The sequence below is a fragment of the Schistocerca piceifrons genome, chromosome 3 (genome assembly GCF_021461385.2).
Source record: "Schistocerca piceifrons isolate TAMUIC-IGC-003096 chromosome 3, iqSchPice1.1, whole genome shotgun sequence".
Taxonomy (NCBI): Eukaryota; Metazoa; Arthropoda; class Insecta; order Orthoptera; family Acrididae; genus Schistocerca; species Schistocerca piceifrons.
In genome coordinates this window covers 386,540,123-386,563,610 of record NC_060140.1, presented here as the reverse complement: position 1 = coordinate 386,563,610, position 23,488 = coordinate 386,540,123, and the positions used below count along the sequence as shown (strand labels likewise).

Here is a 23,488-nt window from a genome sequence, read left to right as displayed (position 1 = left end):
CATACTGTAGTCCTAAATATTGTATCTCTTTACACTTTTCCACTGTGGTCACCATTTCCAACTCAACATATATGTTTTTGGCACACAACACACTGAACAATATAGGTGTTTTTTGGCACACAACACACTGAACAATATAGGTGTTTTTTGACACACAACTGACTGAGAACATTATTATAGTAAGCTGATACACATACAGTCCATCAGTTTGATGTGATCATGTCAGTGACTCCACTCTTACAAAGACTAAATCTCGATACCTGTAGGATGTCATTATTGGTTACTTTTCTCTTCTACCCATCATAAGTAGAACACAGTAAATGATCATTCACACTAGCGACAATGCTGAGACCAGTGGAACAAACAGGCAGTTATGTGGTCAATGATGGCAGAGTTAACCAAGTGAACGGCTAACTAAACGCAAAGTTCAGAGCACAGTCAAAGTAATCTTAAGTGTGCATGAACAGTCCAGGGAGTGATCTGAACTGAAAAAATATAAACTCAAGCAAGCTCAATCACTCTCCTATCTATGGCATGTATCATACACGTCAGAGAATAGCAAGTGCTGCTGGACAAGTGCAGGACCATTGTATTTAACAGACTCTGTTACATCAGTAGACAGGTCCACATGACATGCCAGCAGCAGCAGCAGTAGCACCTTTCACAGGAGCAAGCTGGTGGCGTAGCATGAATCCTTAGCATCTCTGACTTCTCCTCCATATCAATTCTTGGGCTGGTGGGTACTAAAGTTAGAATTTCCAATATCCTATAGAAACAAATGACATACAATTCTATTTAAAAGCATTAGTTGCTGTAAAAAATACTGTCTGAATTATATTCAGTGTTCAAGCTGGTTTTCACGACAGTACATGGACAACAGACGGGAATGCAAAGCCTTTCAGCAACCGAGTTTGTGCTTCAACATGTGAATCTACACTCTGCAGAACCGTCATCATTCTTTAAACTGTAATGCCTATTTTTCCTTATGATCATTTGAGATAATTCATCACACACACATATATACAATTAAAATTTTGACAATCAATATCTAATTCTTAGTCATGAGATTGGAAATAAAGTTAATAACAATGGAAAATAATAAGTATAAGAAAAATATAAATTGAAACACACACAAAATTCTTTTGCTGTAATACCCAATTTCTGTTGTAGCTCTTACTCAATGAATTCTCAGTTTAACATAATACTGGAAACAGACCACGAAGAACAACTTTGACTTATAACCAGTAAAGAAGCAACATCAAGTTGCAGACAGGCACAATAAAAAGAGACTTATGTAAAGCCTTCAGGTACAGCCTTCATCAATAAAGAGAGAGACACACACCATTCACACACAAGCAGGCACACCTCACACACACACGACTGCCAACTCCAGCATCTTGGGCTGGATATGTGTGCCTGTTTGTGTGTGTAAACAGTGTGTGTCTCTCTCTACTGATGAAGACTGTGGCTGAAAGCTTTATGTAAGCGTCTTTTAATTGTGCCTGTCTGGTACTTCTTTACATTCAGTAACAAACTGTCTTTTCCTACATTGTTGATATTCCTACTTGGAGTTTCCATTGTTTGATCATAACCAACAAATACAGACTAAAGTAATAATCCAGGAAATTACATGAGAACACAATTCTGTACCTAGAATTATTTAAGTTACTCTAACTTGTAAAACTACAATATCTTAAAAACTTGTGTTTTCATTTCATCTTAAACAACATAAAAATTCACCTTTGAGTGTGAGGACAGAGTTACTTTACATGGTCTTTCTTTTGAAATAACTTCTCCTGATGGTGCTGGTGTCGTAGTTTTGTTAGAGCTCTGGCATTTAGGTGATAATTCATCTGCTTCAACTGAGGTTTCCATTTCCTTAGTACTGTTGGACAACTTTGGTTTCTTTGAAGTCTTCCTTGTCTGTGAAGTACTTTTCATAGTAGCTGAGCTATTTGTCCCAGACTGCATTCTGTCTTTATTAACATTTTTCCTGCCTTTGTGAACAGTGGAATTCATTTCAGAAGTTTTTTTGCCTAATTTTATGAGGGATGACCCACTTGTCTTTGAAGGCATTTTATTTTTATTAACATTTTTATTGCCTTTGAGGACAGTGACAGTCATTTCAGAAGATTCTTTATCTAACTTGATGGGAGATGCCTTTTCAGTAGATGTTGCATAGCATATTTCATCCAAGTCTGAAACAAATACAGTTATATCACAAGTCTCACAAGCTTCTTTAACAATCAATTTCAAAATATAACTGAGAAACTCAGCACAGCCAGCTGAATAGATAAGGCATTTTGGTATATGCAACAGTTAGTCTCACAAGCATAAAATCTATTTGATATCATTCCAACTATATCCAGAGAAATCATGAAAATAATTAATTTTTTGAAAGCAAAAGTCATCCTAAGTTTTAAATCATTTCAATTAAAATATTAAGAGCATAGTTTTCTTGTATAGCTGCTGCACACAGCTAAAGAATAATTTTCACAATGTAACTTTCCAGGCAGACGACAGTATACCATTGTTAGACTCCTACTTCAGGAAGGTAGTAAGAAAGACATAAATTAATCCAATCACAATTAACACCTTAAAGTTTTGGGAAATATGATGTATTTAAGAATGGTTGAACATATCTGCAAATATGAGATTCTGAGTCAGTCACAATTTATATTTCACAAAGATCTCTTTGCTGAACATTTCATCTACCATTCAATAAAATTTTTCTGGGTTTCTGATCGCATAGTCAACAAAGACACATCAAAAAAAGTTTTGCATCACCTCAGTTCCGAGACTTCTGGAACCTGTACAGAAAACTGGAATAGAGACAAACATTGCACGTTGTACCACCATACAGCGAGACCTTCAGAGATGATGCTCCAGATTGCTGTACATACTGATACCTCTAATACCCAGTAGCACATCCTCCTGCACTGATGCATGCCTGTATTCGTCGTGGCATACTATCCCAAGTTCATCAAGGCACTGTTGGTCCAGATTGTCTCACTCCTCAACTGCGATTCAGTGTGGATCCCTCAGATTGGTTGCTGGGTCATGTCGTCCATAAACAGTCCTTTTCAATCCGAGCCATAATCCGCAGGTAGCGGTCATCCACTGCAGTAGTAGCCCTTGGGCGGCCTGACCCAGGCATGTCATCAACACTTCCTGTCTCCCTGTATCTCCTCCATGTCTCCACTCTGGTTCACTCCGAGACGCCTGTACACTTCCCTTGTTGAGAGCCCTTTCTGGCACAATGGAACAATGCAGATGCGATCAAACTGTGTTATTGACCATCTAGGCATCGTTGAAGTACAGATAACACAAGCCGTGTACCTCCTTCCTGGTGGAATGACTGGAACTGATTGGCTGTTGAACCCCCTCCATCTAATAGGCACTGCTCCTGCCTGGTTGTTTACATTTTTGGGCAGGTTTAGTGACATCTCTGAACAGTCAAAGGGACTGTGTCTGTGATACAATATCCACAGTCACCAGTTATCCTCAGGAGTTCTGGGAACCGGGGTGATACAGAACTTTTTTTGATGTGTTTATATAAAACTACTGACATTTTGGTCCCTGTTGCAAGCGACCATGTTTGGGTTTACTGCTGAATGAGAAAACTTTGTTTCTTATATAGCTGCAGACATGGCTGTTATCTAATTCTGACACGCTGTTTAGAATGAAGGGGAGGGATGTTAGAAGTCTTTATTGGTGTTTTTATTATTTATTTTCATTGGTGGAAACCCGACCTTCTGATTAATGTTTGCATTACTGCTAGTGATTGGTGGAAATTGGTGAATAGAAAACCAGGCGGCAGCTGGAACGTGGTGTTGTTTTCCTGCCGGCCGAGGCACGCCAGTACTCTATGTATCTACAGCCGCTGCAGTATCCCGCGCGTCTGTATGTGTTGCTTCACGTGAGCTATTGTCCCATAGTGCTGTTATTGATGGCAGCCAAGACATTGGAAGTCGGTAGCCATCTTCTCCATTCATGTTGGCCGGTCACTTGTCTATTTCTATTGCGTCTCTAATCTTCCTCCTGAAAGTAAAATGCTGTTTCACCAGTATGCATGCTTCACCAAAATCAATCTGTTTACTGCACTCATCCTGATGTTCTGCCACCATTGACTTGGTGTACTGTCTTAGTCGGATATATTTCTCATGTTCAGATATCCGTGTCCTGATGGGTTACCCCGTCTCACCTACATACATTAATCCACATTCACACCTGATCTCGTAAACTCCAGCAGCATATAGTTTGTCAACTGTATCTTTCATTGTGTGAAAAACATCTTTTATTCTGTTGCTGCTTCAGAAAATTGGCATGATTCCTGCTCAGCGGAGAATTATGCCCTCCCGTTCAGTGACAGCTTGAACATATGGCAATAGAGCAATGATTTGTGCTTCCTTTTGCTCTCCTCTAATGCCTTCATTCTTTGCCACGACAGTTTTATCTATTACTTCATTCCATAACCATTGGCACAAAAAATTGATTTGAGGTTTTATAGTTCACCCTTTAGATGTTCCTTATCGCTGATCCTGTGAGCCCTCTTGGTTAAAGTGTGCACGGTGGATTTCTTCTGCATAGGGTGACGATGGGAGGAGGCATGCAGGTACCTGTCAGTACTGGTTGGCTTCCTATACACTCTATGGCTCAGTTTACCATCAGGCTTTCTGTGACCTTCCATCTCGAGGAAAGGCAGAACCCCATTCTTTTCTATCTCCATAGTGAATGCAGTGCTGCTGGTTGAGGTTTTGGTGGAAATTTCGTAGCTTGTCCTCTCCATGCGGCCAGATGATGAAAGTATCATCAACATAATGGAACCAACATCCTGGGCATAATGCTGTGGACTGGAGTGATGTTTCTTCAAATGTTTCCATAAAGATGTCTGCTGCAATAGGTGAGAGAAGGGAGCCCATAGCTACACCATCTGTCTGTGGCATATAAGAAACAAAGTTTTCTCATTCAGGAGTAAACAAAAACACCCTGAATGAGATTGCTTGCAACATGGACCGAAACATCAGTAGTTTTATGTATATTAATAATGCGGTCACAAACCCAGAAAAATTTTATTGTATGTGACAACGGCCACAGAAACCTGTTTATGTTTCATCTACCACTTTACTGACTTTGTTAAAATATCTATAAGACAAGAATTCATCTGCCAGGATCTTTAGTGATCTGTCTGAGGCATCTGACTGAGTAAATCACAACATACTTTTGGAGAAACTTAAGTTTATGGCTTTTGAGGTACAATGAGTAACTGATTCATTTCATATTTAAAATGAGAAATGAAGAGCCATGTTAGCTCATGCAACTTTCATGATGACTCTTCTTCTAAGTGGGAACAAATTACTTCTGGCATTCAAGAGGGTAAAATTCTAGGACCACTTTTTTCCTTGCTACACATAAAATACCTTTTATCTTACACTGATAGAGCACATATAGTGCTATTTGTTGGTGATGTAAGCATCATAATCAAGTGAAACAGCACTGCAACAACACAAGGAGAAATAAACAAAATATCCAGAAGTGTGTGTGTGTGTGTCATCGTCATAAACGTCGTTGCCCCCTCACCGCCCTCAACTGATTTTTTATTGGTCCAGTTTTAGTTGTGTTAGTGCCATGACTTGCCATTAGGTGCCAGTACTGGTATAGTGATGTAGGGTTGAAACACAAGCATCAGAGTGCATTCGGGTTGCATCATGGGTCTGCACAAGGTGAGCAGGGCTTTATTCATAAAGCTATTTCACCATAACAACAGCAAAATGCGGCTGCTCTTTGTGAGTACTGATGCAGTAAGGAATACAGAGAGGTCCTCTTCCAGCACTTGGCTTGAAGAACATGATTCAAAAGGTTGAATTAACTGGGAATCTGAGAACTGCTCTTGGGAGAGGCCAACTTCTAATAGTGCCACAAATTGTTGCTGTTGCAACTGATGAAAATGTTGGACACAGCGTGTAGTCGTAACACACATTGGAGTTTAAAAATGAAAACAGCTTAAATATCCCACCTGAGATGTTTCGAGCAGCAATAGAGCAATCTCTAGCACAGCTCCATGCTGTCGTAGATGCAGATTGTTGTCATATTGAACAATGTAACTTAGAATGTAAACATGGTACACAATTAATAAATGTTAACCTCTCACATGCAAATTAAAATGTGTTATCTTTTCATGATTTATACATTATTTCTCTTCTGGATACCCATTCAATTGTTTCCACAAAGTTTCATTGTTCTACGATCACTCGTTTTTCATGGGGACCTCTCAAGGAGCGAAAGTTTAGTTATAACAACCCTTACTGTCCAGTTTTCTTGTTACAAAATACACAAATCTGATTGCAAAGGAGGTGTAGCAAATTGAAAATATGAAAGGTACTGAAAGCATGAGCCACATCGATGCAATGAGTTATGGAAACAGAGGAAGCTATGATTTACAAGCAGAAGAAACTGTTATTATTGTGGTCTTCAGTCCAAAGAATGGTTTGATACAGCTCTCGATGCTACTCTATCCTGTGAGAGAATCGTTATCTCCAAAGAACTACTGCAACCTACATCTTTCTGAACCTGCTTACTATATTCATATCTTGATCTCCCTCTATGATTTATACCCCCAAATTTTCCTCTCATACTAAATTGATGATCCCTTGATGTCTCAGAATGTGTCCTATCAATGGTCCCTTCTTTTGATCAAGTTGTGCCACAAATGTCTTGTCCCCACATTTCTACTCAGTACTTCCTCATTAGTGACATAATCGACCAATCTAATCTTCAACATTCTTCTGTAGCAACATATTTCGAAAGCTTCTATCCTCTTTTTGTCCAAACTCTTTACTATCCATGTTTCACTTCCATACATGGCTACGCTCCATTCCAATACTTTCAGAAAAGACTTCCTTACACTTAAATCTATATTCGCAGTTAACAAATTTCTCTTCTTCAGAAATGCCTTTCTTGCCATTGCCAGTCTACATTTTGTATTCTCTCTACTTTGACTGTCATCAGTTATTTTGCTGCCCAAAAAGCAAAACTCGTCTACTACTTTAAGTGTCTCGTTTGCTAATCTAATTTCCTCACCATTACCTGCTTTAATTTGACTACATTCCATTATCTTAGTCTTTCTTTTGCTAATGTTCCTTTCAAGACACTGTCCATTCGGTTCAAATGCTCTTCCAAGTTCCTTGCTGTCTCTGACAGAATTACAATGTCATCAGCAAATGTTTTTATTTCTTCTCGTTGAACTTTAATTCCCACTCAAAATTTTTCTTTGGTTTCCTTCACTGTTTGCTCAATGTACAGACTGAATACTATCGGGGACAGGCTACATCACTGTCTCACTTTCTTCTCAACCACTGCTTCCCTTCCATATCCCTCAACTCTTACAAATGCCGTCTAGTTTCTGCACAAGTTGTAAATAGCCTTTCGCTCCCAGTATTGTAGTCAACATTGTCAAAAGCTTTCTCTAAGCCTACAAATGTAGGTTTGTCTTTTTTTAACCTATCTTCTAAGATAAGTAAAAGGGTCAGCATTGTCTTGTGTGCTCCTACAATTCTCCAGCATCCAAACTGATCTTCCCCAAGGTCAGCTTCTACCAGTTTTTCCATTCTTCTGTAAAGCATTCATGTTAGTATTTTGCAACCATGACTCACTAAACTGAGAGTTCATAATTTTCACACCTGTCAGCAACTGCTTTCTTTGTAACTAGAATTACTACATTCTTCTTGAAGTATGAGAATATTTTGCCTGTCTTATACATCTTGCACACCAGGTGGAAGAGTTTTGTCATGACTGGCTCTCCTATGGCTATCAGTAGTTCTGGTGGAATATCACCTACCCCCAGGGCGATGTTTCAACGTAGAGCTCTCAGAGCTCTGTCAAATTCTTCTTGCAGTATTGAATCTCCCATCTCGTCTTTAGCTACAAGACCTTCTCTTTCTGTAACATTACCTTATAGTTCATCTCCCTTGTATACAGCCTCTATATACTCCTTCCACCTTTCAGCTTTCCCTTCTTCGCTTAGGACTAGCTTTCCATCTGAGCTCTTGATATTTGTACAGCTGCTTCTCTTTTTTCCAAAGGCCTCTGTAATTCTCCTGTAGGTGATATCTATCTTTCCCCTAGTGAACCATGCTTCTAAATCCTTGCATTTGTTCTCGAGCCATTCCTGCTTAGCCATTTTGAACTTCCGGTGAATCTCATTTTTAAACGTTAGTATTTCCTTTCACCTACTTCATTTACTTCATTATTACATTCTCTCCTTTCATTAGTCAAATTCAATACCTTTGTGTTATCTGAGAATTTATACTAGGCATTGTATTTTTACCAATTTGATCCTCTGCTGTCTTCACTATTTCATATCTTAATGCTACCCATTAATCTTCTACTATTATTCCTTTCCCCTGTTCTAATCAATTGTTGCCCAATACTTCCTCTGAAACTCTCAACAACCTTCGATTCTTTCAACTTATACAGGTCACATCCCTTTAATTTCCTACTTTTTTTGCAATTTCTTCAGTTTTAATCTACAGTTCAGAAACAACAATTTCTGGTCATAGTCCACATCTGCTCTGGGAAATATCCTACAATTTAAAAACCAGTTCCTAATCCTCTTTATTCTTAAAGCAAGTGTTAGCAATGATTAAATTATGCTCTGTCTAAAATTCTACCAGATGCCTTCCTCTTTCATTCCTTTTCCCCAGTCCATATTCACCTATTTTTCCTTCTCTTCCTTTTCTTACAACCGAATTCCAGTCCCCCATCACAATTAAATTTTCGTCTCCTTTAACTTTATGAATAATTTCTTTCACCTCATCATACTTTTGCTGAATCACTCCATCATCTGCGGAGTTAGTAGGCTTATAAATTGGTACTAATGCGGGAGGCATGGGTTTTGCATCTATCTTGGCTTCGATAATGCATTCATTAATTATGCTGTTCATAGTAGCTCACCCACATTCCTATTTTCTTATTCATTATTCCGCATTACACCTACTTGATTTTGTACACTCCTGGAAATTGAAATAAGAACACCATGAATTCATTGTCCCAGGAAGGGGAAACTTTATTGACACATTCCTGGGGTCAGATACATCACATGATCACACTGACAGAACCACAGGCACATAGACACAGGCAACAGAGCATGCACAATGTCGGCACTAGTACAGTGTATATCCACCTTTCGCAGCAATGCAGGCTGCAATTCTCCCATGGAGACGATCGTAGAGATGCTGGATGTAGTCCTGTGGAACGGCTTGCCATGCCATTTCCACCTGGCGCCTCAGTTGGACCAGCGTTCGTGCTGGACGTGCAGACCGCGTGAGACGACGCTTCATCCAGTCCCAAACATGCTCAATGGGGGACAGATCCGGAGATCTTGCTGGCCAGGGTAGTTGACTTACACCTTCTAGAGCACGTTGGGTGGCACGGGATACATGCGGACGTGCATTGTCCTGTTGGAACAGCAAGTTCCCTTGCCGGTCTAGGAATGGTAGAACGATGGGTCCGATGACAGTTTGGATGTACCGTGCACTATTCAGTGTCCCCTCGACGATCACCAGTGGTGTACGGCCAGTGTAGGAGATCGCTCCCCACACCATGATGCCGGGTGTTGGCCCTGTGTGCCTCGGTCGTATGCAGTCCTGATTGTGGCGCTCACCTGCACGGCGCCAAACACGCATACGACCATCATTGGCACCAAGGCAGAAGCGACTCTCATCACTGAAGATGACAAGTCTCCATTCGTCCCTCCATTCACGCCTGTCGCGACACCACTGGAGGCGGGCTGCACGATGGTGGGGCGTGAGCGGAAGACGGCCTAACGGTGTGCGGGACCGTAGCCCAGCTTCACGGAGACGGTTGCGAATGGTCCTCGCCGAAACCCCAGGAGCAACAGTGTCCCTAATTTGCTGGGAAGTGGCGGTGCGGTCCCCTACGGCACTGCGTAGGATCCTACGGTCTTGGCGTGCATCCGTGCGTCGCTGCGGTCCGGTCCCAGGTCGACGGGCACGTGCACCTTCCGCCGACCACTGGCGACAACATCGATGTACTGTGGAGACCTCACGCCCCACGTGTTGAGCAATTCGGCGGTACGTCCACCCGGCCTCCCGCATGCCCACTATACGCCCTCGCTCAAAGTCCGTCAACTGCACATACGGTTCACGTCCACGCTGTTGTGGCATGCCACCAGTGTTAAAGACTGCGATGGAGCTCCGTATGCCACGGCAAACTGGCTGACACTGACGGCGGCGGTGCACAAATGCTGCGCAGCTAGCGCCATTCGATGGCCAACACCGCGGTTCCTGGTGTGTCTGCTGTGCCGTGCGTGTGATCATTGCTTGTACAGCCCTCTCGCAGTGTCCGGAGCAAGTATGGTGGGTCTGACACACCGGTGTCAATGTGTTTTTTTCCATTTCCAGGAGTGTATTTATAATCCTGTATTCACCTGACCAGAAGTCTTGTTCCCCTTGCCACCGAACTTCGTAATTCCCACTATATCTAATTTCAACCTATGCATTTCCCTTTTTAAACTTTCTAACTTACCTGCCCAATTAAGGGATCTGACAGCCCACGCTGCAATCTGCAGAATGTCAGTTTTGCTTCTACTGGTGACAATGTCCTCCTGAGACATCCCCGCCCGGAGATCTGAATGGCGGACAATTTTACCTTTGGAATATTTTACTGAAGAGGATGCCATCATCATCAATCAACCATAGAGCAAAGCTGAATGCCCTTGGGAAAAATTAGGATTGTAGTCTCTCCTTGCTTTCAGCTGTTCACAGTACCAGCACAAGAAGGCCTTTTTGGTTGATGTTACAAGGCCAGGTCAGGCAGTCACCCAGACTGTTGCCCCTGCAAATACTGAAAAGACTGCTGCCCCTCTTCAGGAATCGCCTTGTCTGGGCTCTCAACAATTATCCCTCCATTATGGTGGTACCTATGGTACAGCCGGCACACAAGCCACCCCACAAACGGTAATGTCCATGGTTCAAGAGGGGGGAGAAGGGAAGGGGGGTTTGGAGGGGTAGAAGAAACTACAGTCACATAAACAAACGAAACATTAACTAAATCGAATGAGCATGACAGTTTGAATGAATTTAAAAATAAATTTTATATAATGAAATGTCAAAATAACCTACAAAAATTTTGATTCTACTTAAAGGTAACTGATATGTCAAAGCACCAGCTAACCGATAATTACATAGACAATTTTGTTCAGCAACAGTACTACAGCACACTTGAAAGCAAAGGTAAATTACAGTTACTATGTTTCCTAAGAACATGCAGTGCTAATGTAGGGTTTAATGATAATGCCGTCCTCTTGAATAAAATTTCTCCATTTGGATTTCCAGTGGTGACTACTCAGAAGGATGTTTCAATAAGATAAAACAAATCTTGAATTCTACACACCAGAGCCTTGAATTTTAGATCCTTTAATCATGTAGACAGATTAGAAAACTTCAAAAGATTAATGAATGGGTTGAAATTAGATACAGTGTGAATTAATGAGGTACTATGGCAGGTGGATTAGGATTTCTGGCCAAGTGAGTACAGTGTAACCAATTCAAGCCCAAACAAGGGTAATGCAGAAAAAACTATATAATGAATAAGATGTGGTTGGACTGCCTCGTATACCAACCTCTGTCTTCTCCTACACTTTTTGCCCTCTCCCTTCTTTTCAGTATTTTTTTCCCAAGGTATATGATTATTTTTTCCCCAAGGTATATGATTCCATTCCATAAAAAAACTGTACTCCATATACACATTCTAGGAAATTCCTTTCTAAATTTAAGACCTATGATTGGTAATAGCATACTTCTGTAATTCTTCCTCACTTTCACTGAGAGTAACAATGTCGTCCAGCAAATCTTTTCATTGTTATGCTTTCACCCCGAATTGTAATCCCACTTTCACATCCTTCTTTTAATTCCTTCATTGCTTCTTTGAACAGGAGTGACAGACTGCATACCTGGTCTCAAGTAAAATCGCTAAGGTTGTCTCAGGTTTCCATACAGACCCTTGTTGACCACTCTGGTGTGACAGTTGAAATAATCAAAATGAAAGATAAGTTTTAATTTCATGTTCAAGAAATCATTCACACAGGAGAATGGTGCAAACATATTGTCATTTGATTAATGGACAGACTCCCATACGGACGACATAGTAATAAGCATCCCTCGTGTAGAGAAACGACTAAAAGATTTGGAAGCAAATAATTCACCAGGTCCAGATGGAATCCCAATTAGGTTTAACATAGAGTACTCTACAATTAGATTTTACAGAGAGTACTCTATGGCCTTGGCCCCTTAACTACCCTGCATTTGTTGTGAATCTCTCACCTAGCACAAAGTCCCAAGTGATTGGAAAAAAGTGCAGATGACTCCAGTACACAAGAAGAATAAAAGAACAGAACTGAAAAATTTACTGACCAATATCCCTAATATTGGTTTGCTGCATAATCCCTGAACATATTCTCAGTTTGAATATATTAAACTTTTTTCAGTCTAAGAACCTTATGTCCACGAATCATCATGGTTTTCAAAAGCTTCGCTGGTGTGAAACAGTTCCATTGCAGGCTGTTAACAAAGGTACAGGCATTAGTTCACAGATATGTGAGTGGCTCGAAGACTTCTTAAGTAATAGAACCCAGTACATTGTCCTCAATGGCGAGTGTCCATCAGAGATAAGGGTATCGCCAGCAGTGCCACAGGATGTGTGGTAGGACTGCTGTTGTTCTCTACATACATAAAATGATTTGGTGGACAGGGTGGGTAGTAACCCGTGGTTGTTTGCTGATGATGCTGTGGTGTATGGTAAGGTGTCAAAACTGAGTGACTGCAGGAAGATACAATACGACTCAGACAAAATTTCTAGTTGGTGTGATGAACTGCAGCATGCTCTAAATGTGGAAAAATATAAGTTAATGCAGATGGTTAGGAAGAACAAACTTGTAATGTTTGGATACAGTATTACTAATGTCCTGCTTGACACAGTCAAGTCATTTAAATACCTGCGCGTACTGTTTCAAAGCAACATAAAGTGGAAAGAGCATGTGAGAAACATGGTAAGGAAGGCAAATAGTTCTCATCTATTTAGTACTGGAGGAAAGCAGGGGGTAAAAACCGTAGAGGAGGATGAAGAGATGAATACAGAAATCAGATTCAGAAGGATGTAGGTTGCAGTAGTTACTCAGAGGTGAAAGGGCTTGCACACAGTAGAGTGCATCAAACCAGTCTTCAGACTGAAGACCACAACAGATACAGAGATACTTCAGGAACTCAAATGGGAATCCCTGGAAGAAATGTAACATTCTTTTTGAGAAACACTACTGAGAAAATTCAGAGGACTGACATTTGAAGCTGACTGCCACATGATTCGACTGCCACCAACATACATTGCGCTCAAGGACTCCAAAGATAAGATATGAGAAATTAGGGCTCATACAGAGGCGCATAATTGTTTTTCCTTCACACTATTTGTGAATGGAACAGGAAGGGAAATGACTGGTAGGGGTACAGGGTACCCTCTGCCATGTGCCGTACAGTGGTTTGCAGAGTATCTGTGTACATGTAGATGTAGATGTATGCTTTTTTAATCTGAGTATTTCTCTCTTATTACTCTTTCCTCCTTGTTTCTTGAATGTGTTGTTTATTATCAGCTTTTCATGTAGCTTATATTTATTTTCAAACATTTAGTAGCATTTTATTTGTTGAATTAAATTTTATAGGTCAATAAATCCTATGAAAGTGTTTTGATTTTCCTTAAGTCTTGCCTCTTATCAAACTCAGTGTGAGATTTGCCTCTCTGATGTCATTATCTTTCCTAAAGCCAAACCAATAGCCATCTAACATATCCTCAATTATCTTTCCCTTCTTCTATATATTATTTGTATCAGTATCTTGGCTGCATGGGCTGTTAAGTTAATTGTGCAAGTAATTCTTAAATTTATCCACTTTTGTTTATCCTTGAGATTGTGTTTACAATGTTCTTCCAATAGTCCTTATGTCTCCAGTCTCACAGATTCTACATATTAATTTGAATAATCAACAAATAGCATAGTGAATGGATTATGATAGTCAAAATAGACACAAAGCCATAGTCCACCACAGTAGTGATGCCTACTTGTTCTGCAGATGATGAAGGAATAAAATAAAGCTCTGCAGAAGACAAAGGAATAGAATAAATGTATGACAAGATAAAAGAAATTATTCAGAACCCTGATGGAAACAAGAATTTGATTGTGATGGGAGACTTGGGTTCAATAGTAGGAAAAGGAAGAACACTGGGAAAGTGAAGGAACAAAAGGGGAAGCCAACCTGTTGGACTGTTACACAGAAGACAGTTTCATCAATGTAAACAATTTGTTTAACTATCACCAAGGAAGGATGTGTATCTGAAACTGACCTGGTGGCACCAGAAGGTTACAGACCCATTACATAATTATGTGGCAAATTCAGAAACCAGATTCTAAACTGCAAAATATTTTGAGAATGGACACTGACCATAACTCGTTAATTATGAAATGTAGAGTAAAAATTAAGAAATTTCAAAGGTTAAAAATCTAGCACATAAGTTGAAACAACAAGAGGCTGTTGAGCAGTTACACAGTTTGGTCTAAAACAGAACTCTTGGTTGGTGATTTGAGAGGTGCATCTATATTACATTTTCTCACCAGAAATTTGTTCAAAGTGGCCTGTTTGAATGGAAAGAAGAAGTGGTACAGGCTTGTTTATACTGTGTTTCTTTCCCCAGTAGCCATCTGTCTGAGATAGAATGTCTGTATTCACTACTTTTTGCACTACTTCCTTAAGTTTTGATGAGTTGAGTTTCAAGGTACATAGTTACACGAAGTTTTTATAATTTTATAGACTAAGGACTCTTTTAAGTTTTTTTTCCATGCTAACTAAGATCAAGTCCACAATTGGTGTGAAGTCCTCCATTAAATTTGTGTACTTCTATCAAGTAACCATTAGGAAAACCGCTGCTGATTTCTGCATAATAATTATTTGTAGCTCATATTGACTCAATAACACATGAACACTAAATTAAATCCTGCCTGTGTAGAAGGTCAAAAACAGTTATTGTGGTATATTTCAATTGGTGTAGAGATGTTCTTAAGGCATTAACACTATTCAAACCTTCATTGCATAAGGCATCATTTGAACCCCCACAGATCACAATCTCAGCAAATGGACTCTCACTAAATTTTGAGAAATCACAGTATATACAGTTCCGTACAGTAAAGGGCATAACACCACTGATAAATATAGACTTTGAATAGAAGTCTGTTACTAAGGCAGCAGAATATTCAAAATTTATGGATGTGTGCATTGATGAGAAACTGGATTGGAAGAAACATACTGATGACCTGTTGAAATGTCTGACTTCTGACCTGTTGAAATATCTGAGTTCAGTAACTTAATGCTATTAGGGTTAGTGCAAATTCTGGTAATAAACATATCAGTAAATTAGCCTACTATGTCTATTTTCGTTCACTGCTTTCATGTGGCAGAGTTTCATAAAATCTAATCTCTTTATATGGTTATTAGTGTTTCTAATTGCTCAAGCTATAATTTGAAGGTAACTGTCACTCAGCCAAATTATCCCCCCCTCCCCCCAGCTCACATCTGTCATATTTTTTACATTTTCTGTCCTAAAAAATTCATGCACAGCTCTTACAAGAAAAAATAGATACAAAGTATACTCACCAAGCAGTGGCAGGAGAACACATATAAAGGTATAGAAATTACACATATAAAGGTATAGAAATTTGCAAGCTTTTGGAGCCAGTGGTTCGTTCTTCTGGCTGAAAGGTTTAAGGGGAAGGAAGAGGGGTGAAGGAAAAGGACAGGTGAAGTTTAAGAAATGGGGAGAGTTAGGAGAAGTTACCTAGAACCTTGGGTCAGTGGAGACTTACTGAACAGGATGAGAGGGAAAGGTTTATTGTTGGAGACTGAAACCGACAAGATTTGAAATCCTGGGAGCTTAAAGGTGGAAAATAGAGCAATATGCAAGATTCTTGACAAAACATTCTGTCCGAGTTAATAAGAGCAGAAAGCTAAGGGCATTGTATGTAACACGGGTGGTGGTAGGAGGGGGGAGGGGGGGAGTGTGGAGAAAAATAGTCAGCTCAGGAAATAAAAGATACAGAAAACTAAAAAGAAGTGAAGAAAGTAATACTGAGACTAAAGAGGTTAACATAAATTATGACCAAATGGCTGGCAAGAACCAAGAGTCAGCCCCATCTGTGGAATTCTGAGAAACTAGGGGGGGCAGGGGGGGGGGGGGGGGGAATCCAGATGGCACATGTGGTGAAACAAGTGCCAAGGTCCGACTGTCATGTTGTAGTAGAGCACGCTCTGCAACAGGAGCCCTGTAACTGGCCAAACACACACTATCAAAGGGAGAGCCACTTGTGAAACAACACGTCATATTCCAACTGTTATGTAAACACTGTTCAGTTTTTTAGATTGGCATGACTATCACCAAGTTATTAGCTAGAATGAGTGGGGATAGGTAGAGCGTGTATACTGGCAACAGAAAATATCCTGTTGAAATACTTGCTCTACGACATGGCAGGTTTCACCTCAGTGCCTGTTTCACTACATATGCCATCTGAAATCTTCTCCCTAGACATCATTTTCTTGGAACAACATGTCCTTGATTCTCATCACCACCTGGCCTTAATTTATGCTAATTTTTCTGGTCTCACTATTACTTTCTTCAGTCCCGTTCAGTTTCCTATATCTTTTATTTTCTCACCTATCTATTTAACCAGGCCCCCACCTCTGCCATGTACTATGGTCTTAGCTTTCCACTCTTATTAACTTGTGCTTGATGTTTTGTCAATAATCTCTGCCTTGTGTATTTCCCTATCTTCCATCTTTAAGTTTTCAGGATTTCAAATCTTGTCTGGTGCAGTCCCCAACAATCAGTCTTCCCTTCTCATCCTGTCCTGTTAGTGTCCCCTGACCCAGGGTTCTAGGTAACTTCACTAACTCTCCCCTGTTCTTAAACCTCATAAGTCCTTTTCCTTCATTCCTCTTCCTTCCTCTTCAACCCTTCAGCCAGAAGGAGCCACTGGCTCCAAAAGCTTGCAAATTTCTATATCTTCATGTGTGTGTTCTCATGTCACCGGTTGTCAAGTAGATCTTTTTTATCTATTACATTACATTCTCAAACATTGATTACTTTTATTGAAACCATTGGAGAAATGAGAAACAAATGTGTGAACATCAATATTTCAGATAGTAAGTCCACATCAAACAAGAAATTGAAGGCTAAAAAGTGGAAGTAAAATACTGATGGACCATAAAAAACAAAAGACCTTTAAGATAATGAATGGAAGCAAAGAGGAAGTTGATAAAAATGAGTTAGAGGATTTAATACTGCTAGAAGAATTTGAGCAATCATGAAAAGACACAAGCCAAAACAAGGCCCCTTGAGTAGACTTTTCCTCAAAACTATTAAGATCCTTAAAAGAATAAACAATGACAAAACTGTGAGATTTAAAACTTTCCTGGCACACACATTGTCCCACAAAATTTTGAAAGAACTGCCAGATGTTTGTAACTTCCTGCCACAATATTTCAGGGCAGAGTCTTCTGGCTATCTTCAGGTGATACACACTGAGCTCTGGTATTTAAGGCACAATACATGTCCACATCGAAGGACATGTATTATCTTCGTTTAGAATTGGCAGCAAGACTGTCTGTGTTGTTTTGGGACTGAGTGGATGGTGTGACATGGGCTAAAGCAAACTGGAGCCATGACAAGGCTACGATAAGACAAATGGCCAAGTTCAACTGACTTTTGATACAGATGCTGGACAAAGTACCTACTAGATGATCCGTTATTAACTTGACGGGGAAACCTACAGATGACGTGACTACGTCTGAGCAAGAGGTCTCAATTTTACTCCTACACCTGTTCCACCACTACTGGACTCTGTCAGTTCCATCGAAGAAGCTGTGCGCCATCTTGCTACAGTTGAAGCTGAGGAAGTGCACCAAGAGTTTTGTCATGTGTTGACAAGAGCTGCACCGCCGAAGAGCAACATCTCACCTATGCTGAGGGCAGCCCTCCAGAACTTGCGAGCAGGCCCGGATACAGTGGTACTTAAATCGGCCAAAGGTAATGCTACTGTTTTAATACTGCAGGAGGACTACATTAATAAGATCAATGTTTTATTAAGTGACTCAATATATCGTAAAATCGATAAGGATCTTACTACACAAGTGGTGCAGAAAACAAGGAGGTAATTAACAAATTGAAACCAAATAGTTAAGTTCCACCTAGGCTGTATGGTTTGCTGAAGATCCACAAGGATAACATACCATTATGTCCAATTGTAGTAATATTGGAGCAGCCATCTACAACTTAGCTAAGTACTTGGCGTCTTTGCTCAAACCAATGGTAGGAAAGTGTCCACATCATCACGTAAATAATTCTAGTGATGTCATCAGCAGACTTAAGTTATTGCAGCTGCAAACTTATGACTTGTTGGTCAGTTTTGATGTGGTTTCTCTTTTTACAAATGTACCTCTTGTGGTCTCACTTCATCTCATTGGCAATAGGTTTGGAGCTGATATTACAGTGCTGTTTCAGCACACCCCCTCCTCTACATATTTTTATTTAACAACAAGTTTTATGAGCAATCAGATGGTGTCGCCATGGGGAGTCCTTTGCCACCCCTGATGGCCAATCTTCTTATGGAAGATTTTGAGGAGAGAGTACTCACCTCAGCCACTTTTAAATCAACAGTATTCTGATTCTGGCAATATATTGACGATACTTTTATAGTTTGGCCTCATGGTTTGGATTGTCTGTGGGAGTTTCTACAACATCTGAACTCCATACACAAAAACATAAAATTTACTATGGAGTTGGAGAGATTGTCTGCTGATTTTAGATGTCTTGGTGCGATGTATGGCACACTTGGTCATTCAGTATATAGAAATCCACTCACACAGACCTTTACTTGCAAGCCGCTAGTTGCCATCATCCGGCACAAACGATCAGTGTTTTGAAAACCATGATTCACCGAGCCTACGTCATCTCTGACACCAATAGTTTGCAAACGGAACTGGAGCACCGGCAGACTGTATTTCTGAAGAATGGGTATTCGTCCCAGCAAGGGGAGAGAGTGCTGTAGACCTGTAAGCAACAGAGAAAAGAAGAGGAAGAGAATTTTAAAACGACTGCCTATTTACCATATACTGGCACTATTTCAGCACAAATAGGCAGAATACTAAGAAAATACAAAGTGAAAGCAATATCCTGCAAAAATTTTGTCAATGTTGGAATCTGTCAAAGATGACCTAGAGCTGCACAAGGCAGGTGTTTACAGGATTCCGTGTGAATGCGGCAAATCTTATAAAGTGCAAATAACACTTACTGTGCAGGATCGCATTGTAGAACATCAGCAGCATACTTGCCTCCTTCAGCTTTGTAAGTCTGCCATCACCGAACACTGTATTTCCACTGGTCATGTAATGAATTACAGTTAGACAAAAACTGTGGTCCATATGTCTAACTTCTGGAGTTCTATTATTACTGACTCCATGGAAATACAACTGTCTGACAGTGAGTCTCTTATTAATCAAGATGGCGGTTTCCAATTGAATTCAGCATGGAATCCAATCATTGATAAACTTCAAGTCCTCCGTAGCCAGCATAGTTCTGTGATAGAACTGCACGAAGCAATCGAATTGATATCGATGCGGTGAGTTTTCACCATGGAGAGCGCACGGCGCAGCAGAATCAAATACGCTCAAGTAGCGTGCGTGGAACACCAAGTGAATCCACCACGGATGTGCCGATGGAGCCTTAAATATCAGAGCTCAGTGTGTTTTCGCCAGTATCACCTGAAGATGGCCAGAAGACTTTGCACCGAAATATTGTGGCATGAAGTTACAATCATCCGGTAGCTCTCCCGAAATTTTCTGGAACAATGACAAAACTGTTCCATCTGGCATTTGGAATATATGGCACAGGCAATCCTCAGAATTGAAGAGGAATTTATTAATCCCAACACACCCCAACACTAAAGAAAACAGGTGCTAACAGGAGGATTAACTGCCCATTAGTTTAAAAGTGTTATTCTTTGTGAAATCAACAAATAAAAAAATAAATTTGAACCTTAATTATTCAGAATTTTGCAGTTTTTTGTCATTTTATTCTGCTTATCAAAATAGGGTTACTCCAAAATTGTGTAATTTTTGTTGCTTTTGACATTGTAATGTGCCTGTATCTCAAAAAGTCTTTGACTCACGGACCTCAAATTCATTTAATTTTATTCAGTTTCTTATAATCTTTAAAAAGATGAGCTATTAGGGCATATTTATCAAAATGCTAAATTTCCCAAAGTAAAATATCTTCTTAACTCTAAATATTTCAAAATCGGAATTTTTTACAATGCTGAAAGAAAAAATGTATGTTCACAATACACGAATCATCAATGTGTGCCCAAAATTTCAGGACGGTATTTCAACATGAACATATTAAAATTAATTTTACTTTACTGCAATTTGGACTGCCAACTGTGCCACAACTGAGGCTCACTGCTGCTATGAACGTGTAAGTCTGAGTGTCTGTGTATGTATGAATGTGGTACTCCTACAAGAAAAAGAGCAAGAGTTCAAAGGCTAGTGTTAATTGTTATCTATTACGTGTTCCTATGCACTGCACATCAGTCCTCTATGAGTAAGTTGTTGCCTTTCCCGTATTTTACGTACTTGTCCATCCAAGAATTTCCATTGTACTGTACTACAACTGTAAATGGTTTACAAGCTGACCCATCACACTAAAGTTGAAATGAAATTATTGCATACTCATTGAGAACACTTTGGTTTAGGATTTGAATAATGTAATAAGTCATGCCCTACAAAAATTAACATAAATATTTTAAAACATATTATGTATCTTTCATTTTACATAACTTTCAATTTAATTGTGGTTTATGTTTATAGCACAATAAAAAATTTGCATTGTCAATAGATAACAACAAAACAAAATAGTAACTTCTACTGACTCTCTAATATACTTCACCAGAGATCAATTGTAGAGAAAAAACTAGCAAAGCACTGGAATGGGAGAGGGGACCAGGATGCTACAGGCTGCAAACTATTGATAAAAAGTAGCCAAATATTTTTGCAGACCCTTAGAAACAAACTCACACTGAGTGATTAAGGATCTTAGGAAGAGCATCTTCAATAATTGACATAGCTACTGAAGAAAGAATGAAATCAGCATTTTATGTACACTAAAATTATCTAAAGAAAGGAAAGATGAACTGCTGATAATTGAATGCAAAAAATCTGATGAAAAATGCAACCAAGATATAGGCTAGCATGTCTGATGAACCTGAATTTATGGATTTATGAATGTCTAAAACAGGCTTGCATTTGTTGTGCCTCCTTGACTTCAAGAATGGTAGTCTTTACTGAGCACATGTCACTATGGTGTATGTTAAAATATTTCCACTGGTAACATGAGAAAGCCTAACCTGAATTTAAACTTAAATATATCATTTATAAATTATTAATTAATCATATATTAATTAATTACATATTAATAAATTAGCTATCATCAGATAAAAAATAACAATGATTTGCCACTCTTATATGGCTTTTTGCCTGTTAAGGTTTCCATTGCAACTTAGTAACAAGTCCAAAGTCCTACCAACTATGTGCTTCACTTAACAGTAAAAGAAAATGTATTTTAATATGCTGAGTTCTGGTTTGGGAAAATTCAGCATCTTTATGAATGCCAACCAGCATAGATTCTGAAAACACCAATCATGTGAAATTCAACTAGTACTGTTCTCATATGACATACTGAAAGCTTTGGATCAAGGCAGTCAAGTAGATGCAATATTTCTCAATTTCCAAAAAGCATTTGACTCAGTACCACACCTACACTTACGTCAAAAGTTCAATCATATAGGGTATAAAGTAAAATTTATGACTGGATGAGGACTTTATGATAGGGGGGACACAGCTTGTTATCTTGCATGGAGGGCCATCATCAGCTGTAGAAGTATCTTTCGGTGTGCTGCAGGAAAGTGTTTTGGGGCCCTTTCCGTTCATGTTGTATGTTAATTATCTTGCTAAAAGACTAAAACTAAGCTCCGCCCGAACGGGTCATGAAGGCCCAATGGTACCGACAGGCCGCCATGTTATCCTCAGCCCACAGGCGTCACTCGATGCGAATATGGAGGGACATGTGGTCAGAACACCGCCCTCCTGGCCGTATGTCAATTCATGAGACTGGAGCCACTACATCTCAATCAAACAGCTCCTCAGTTAAGTCTCATAAGGGCTGAGTGCACCCCATTTGCCAATAGCGCTCAGCAGCCCACATGGTCACCTATCCAAGTGCTAGCCCAGCCCAACTGCACTTAACTTTGGTGATCTGATGGGAACCGGTGTTACCACTACGGCAAGGCCGTTGGCTTAATGATCTGGCGGACAATGTTAATAGTAACCTCAGACTGTTTGCAGATGACACAGTAATCTATAAAGTACTGTTTAAAAAAAGCTGCTTAAATATTCAGTCAGATCTTGGTAAGATGTCGAAGTGGTGCAAAGATTGGCAAATTGCTGTAAATGTTCAGAAATGTAAAACTGTGCACTTTACAAAGCAAAAAATCGTATCTATGACTATAATATCGATGAATCACAGTTGGAATTGACCAACTCATACAAATGCCTAGGTGTAACACTTTGTAGAGATATGAAATGGAATGATCAGACAGGCTCAGATGTGGGTAAAACAGCTAGTAGAGTTCAGTTTATAGGTAGAATACTGAGGAACTGCAATCAGACTACAAAGCAGATTCCTTGCAAATGGTCTCCTGTTTGTCTGACCTGTGAGAAAGTGTTACAAAGATGCTGAAAAAATGAACTGATAGACTCTTGAAGACAGACATAAAATATCTCAAGAGAGTCTACCAAGAAGGTTTCAAAAACTGGCTTTAAATGACGATTCTACAAATATAAAGCTGGCTTTAAACAACAATTCTATGAATATACTACAACACCCTACATATCACTCACAAAGTGATCATGAGGACAAGATTAGAATGATTACAGCAGGCACAGAGACATTCAAACAATCATTCTTCCCACGCTCCATAAGTGAACAGAATGGGAAGAAATTTGAATAACTGATAAAATGGGACATACCCTCCACCATGTGCTATACAGTGTTTTCAGTGATTTGCAAAGTAAGGATGTAGATGTCAATGTATTCAAGTATTTACCTGATAATAAAGGTGTCATTTTTTCCCAAATTCGTCATTGAAAAATACAGGGTTATCTTACATATACAGAATAAACTATTTCTACTAGGATCAACGATTTAAGATTGTGTAGTAGACTAATATAGCAGTCGTCTTACTTCTACAGATGAAGTTTTGGAAACTGTAATCATGTGCAGATTTATTTTGAAGAATTCAAAGGTATTGGAGGAGGACCGGCAACAC

At 39.6% G+C, this 23,488-nt stretch overlaps 1 protein-coding gene across 1 annotated transcript in view; it reads right to left on the bottom strand.

The window, feature by feature from the left end:
• Positions 1-1,161: 1,161 nt before the first annotated feature.
• The window catches only part of LOC124789991, a 68,385-nt gene continuing 46,058 nt past the window's right edge, over positions 1,162-23,488 (bottom strand). Inside the window, exon 6 of the mRNA XM_047257532.1 lies at positions 1,162-2,198. Within this exon, the coding sequence (XP_047113488.1) occupies positions 1,720-2,198 (479 nt within the window). The 3' untranslated portion in view covers positions 1,162-1,719. The remainder of the gene's footprint in view (positions 2,199-23,488) is intronic.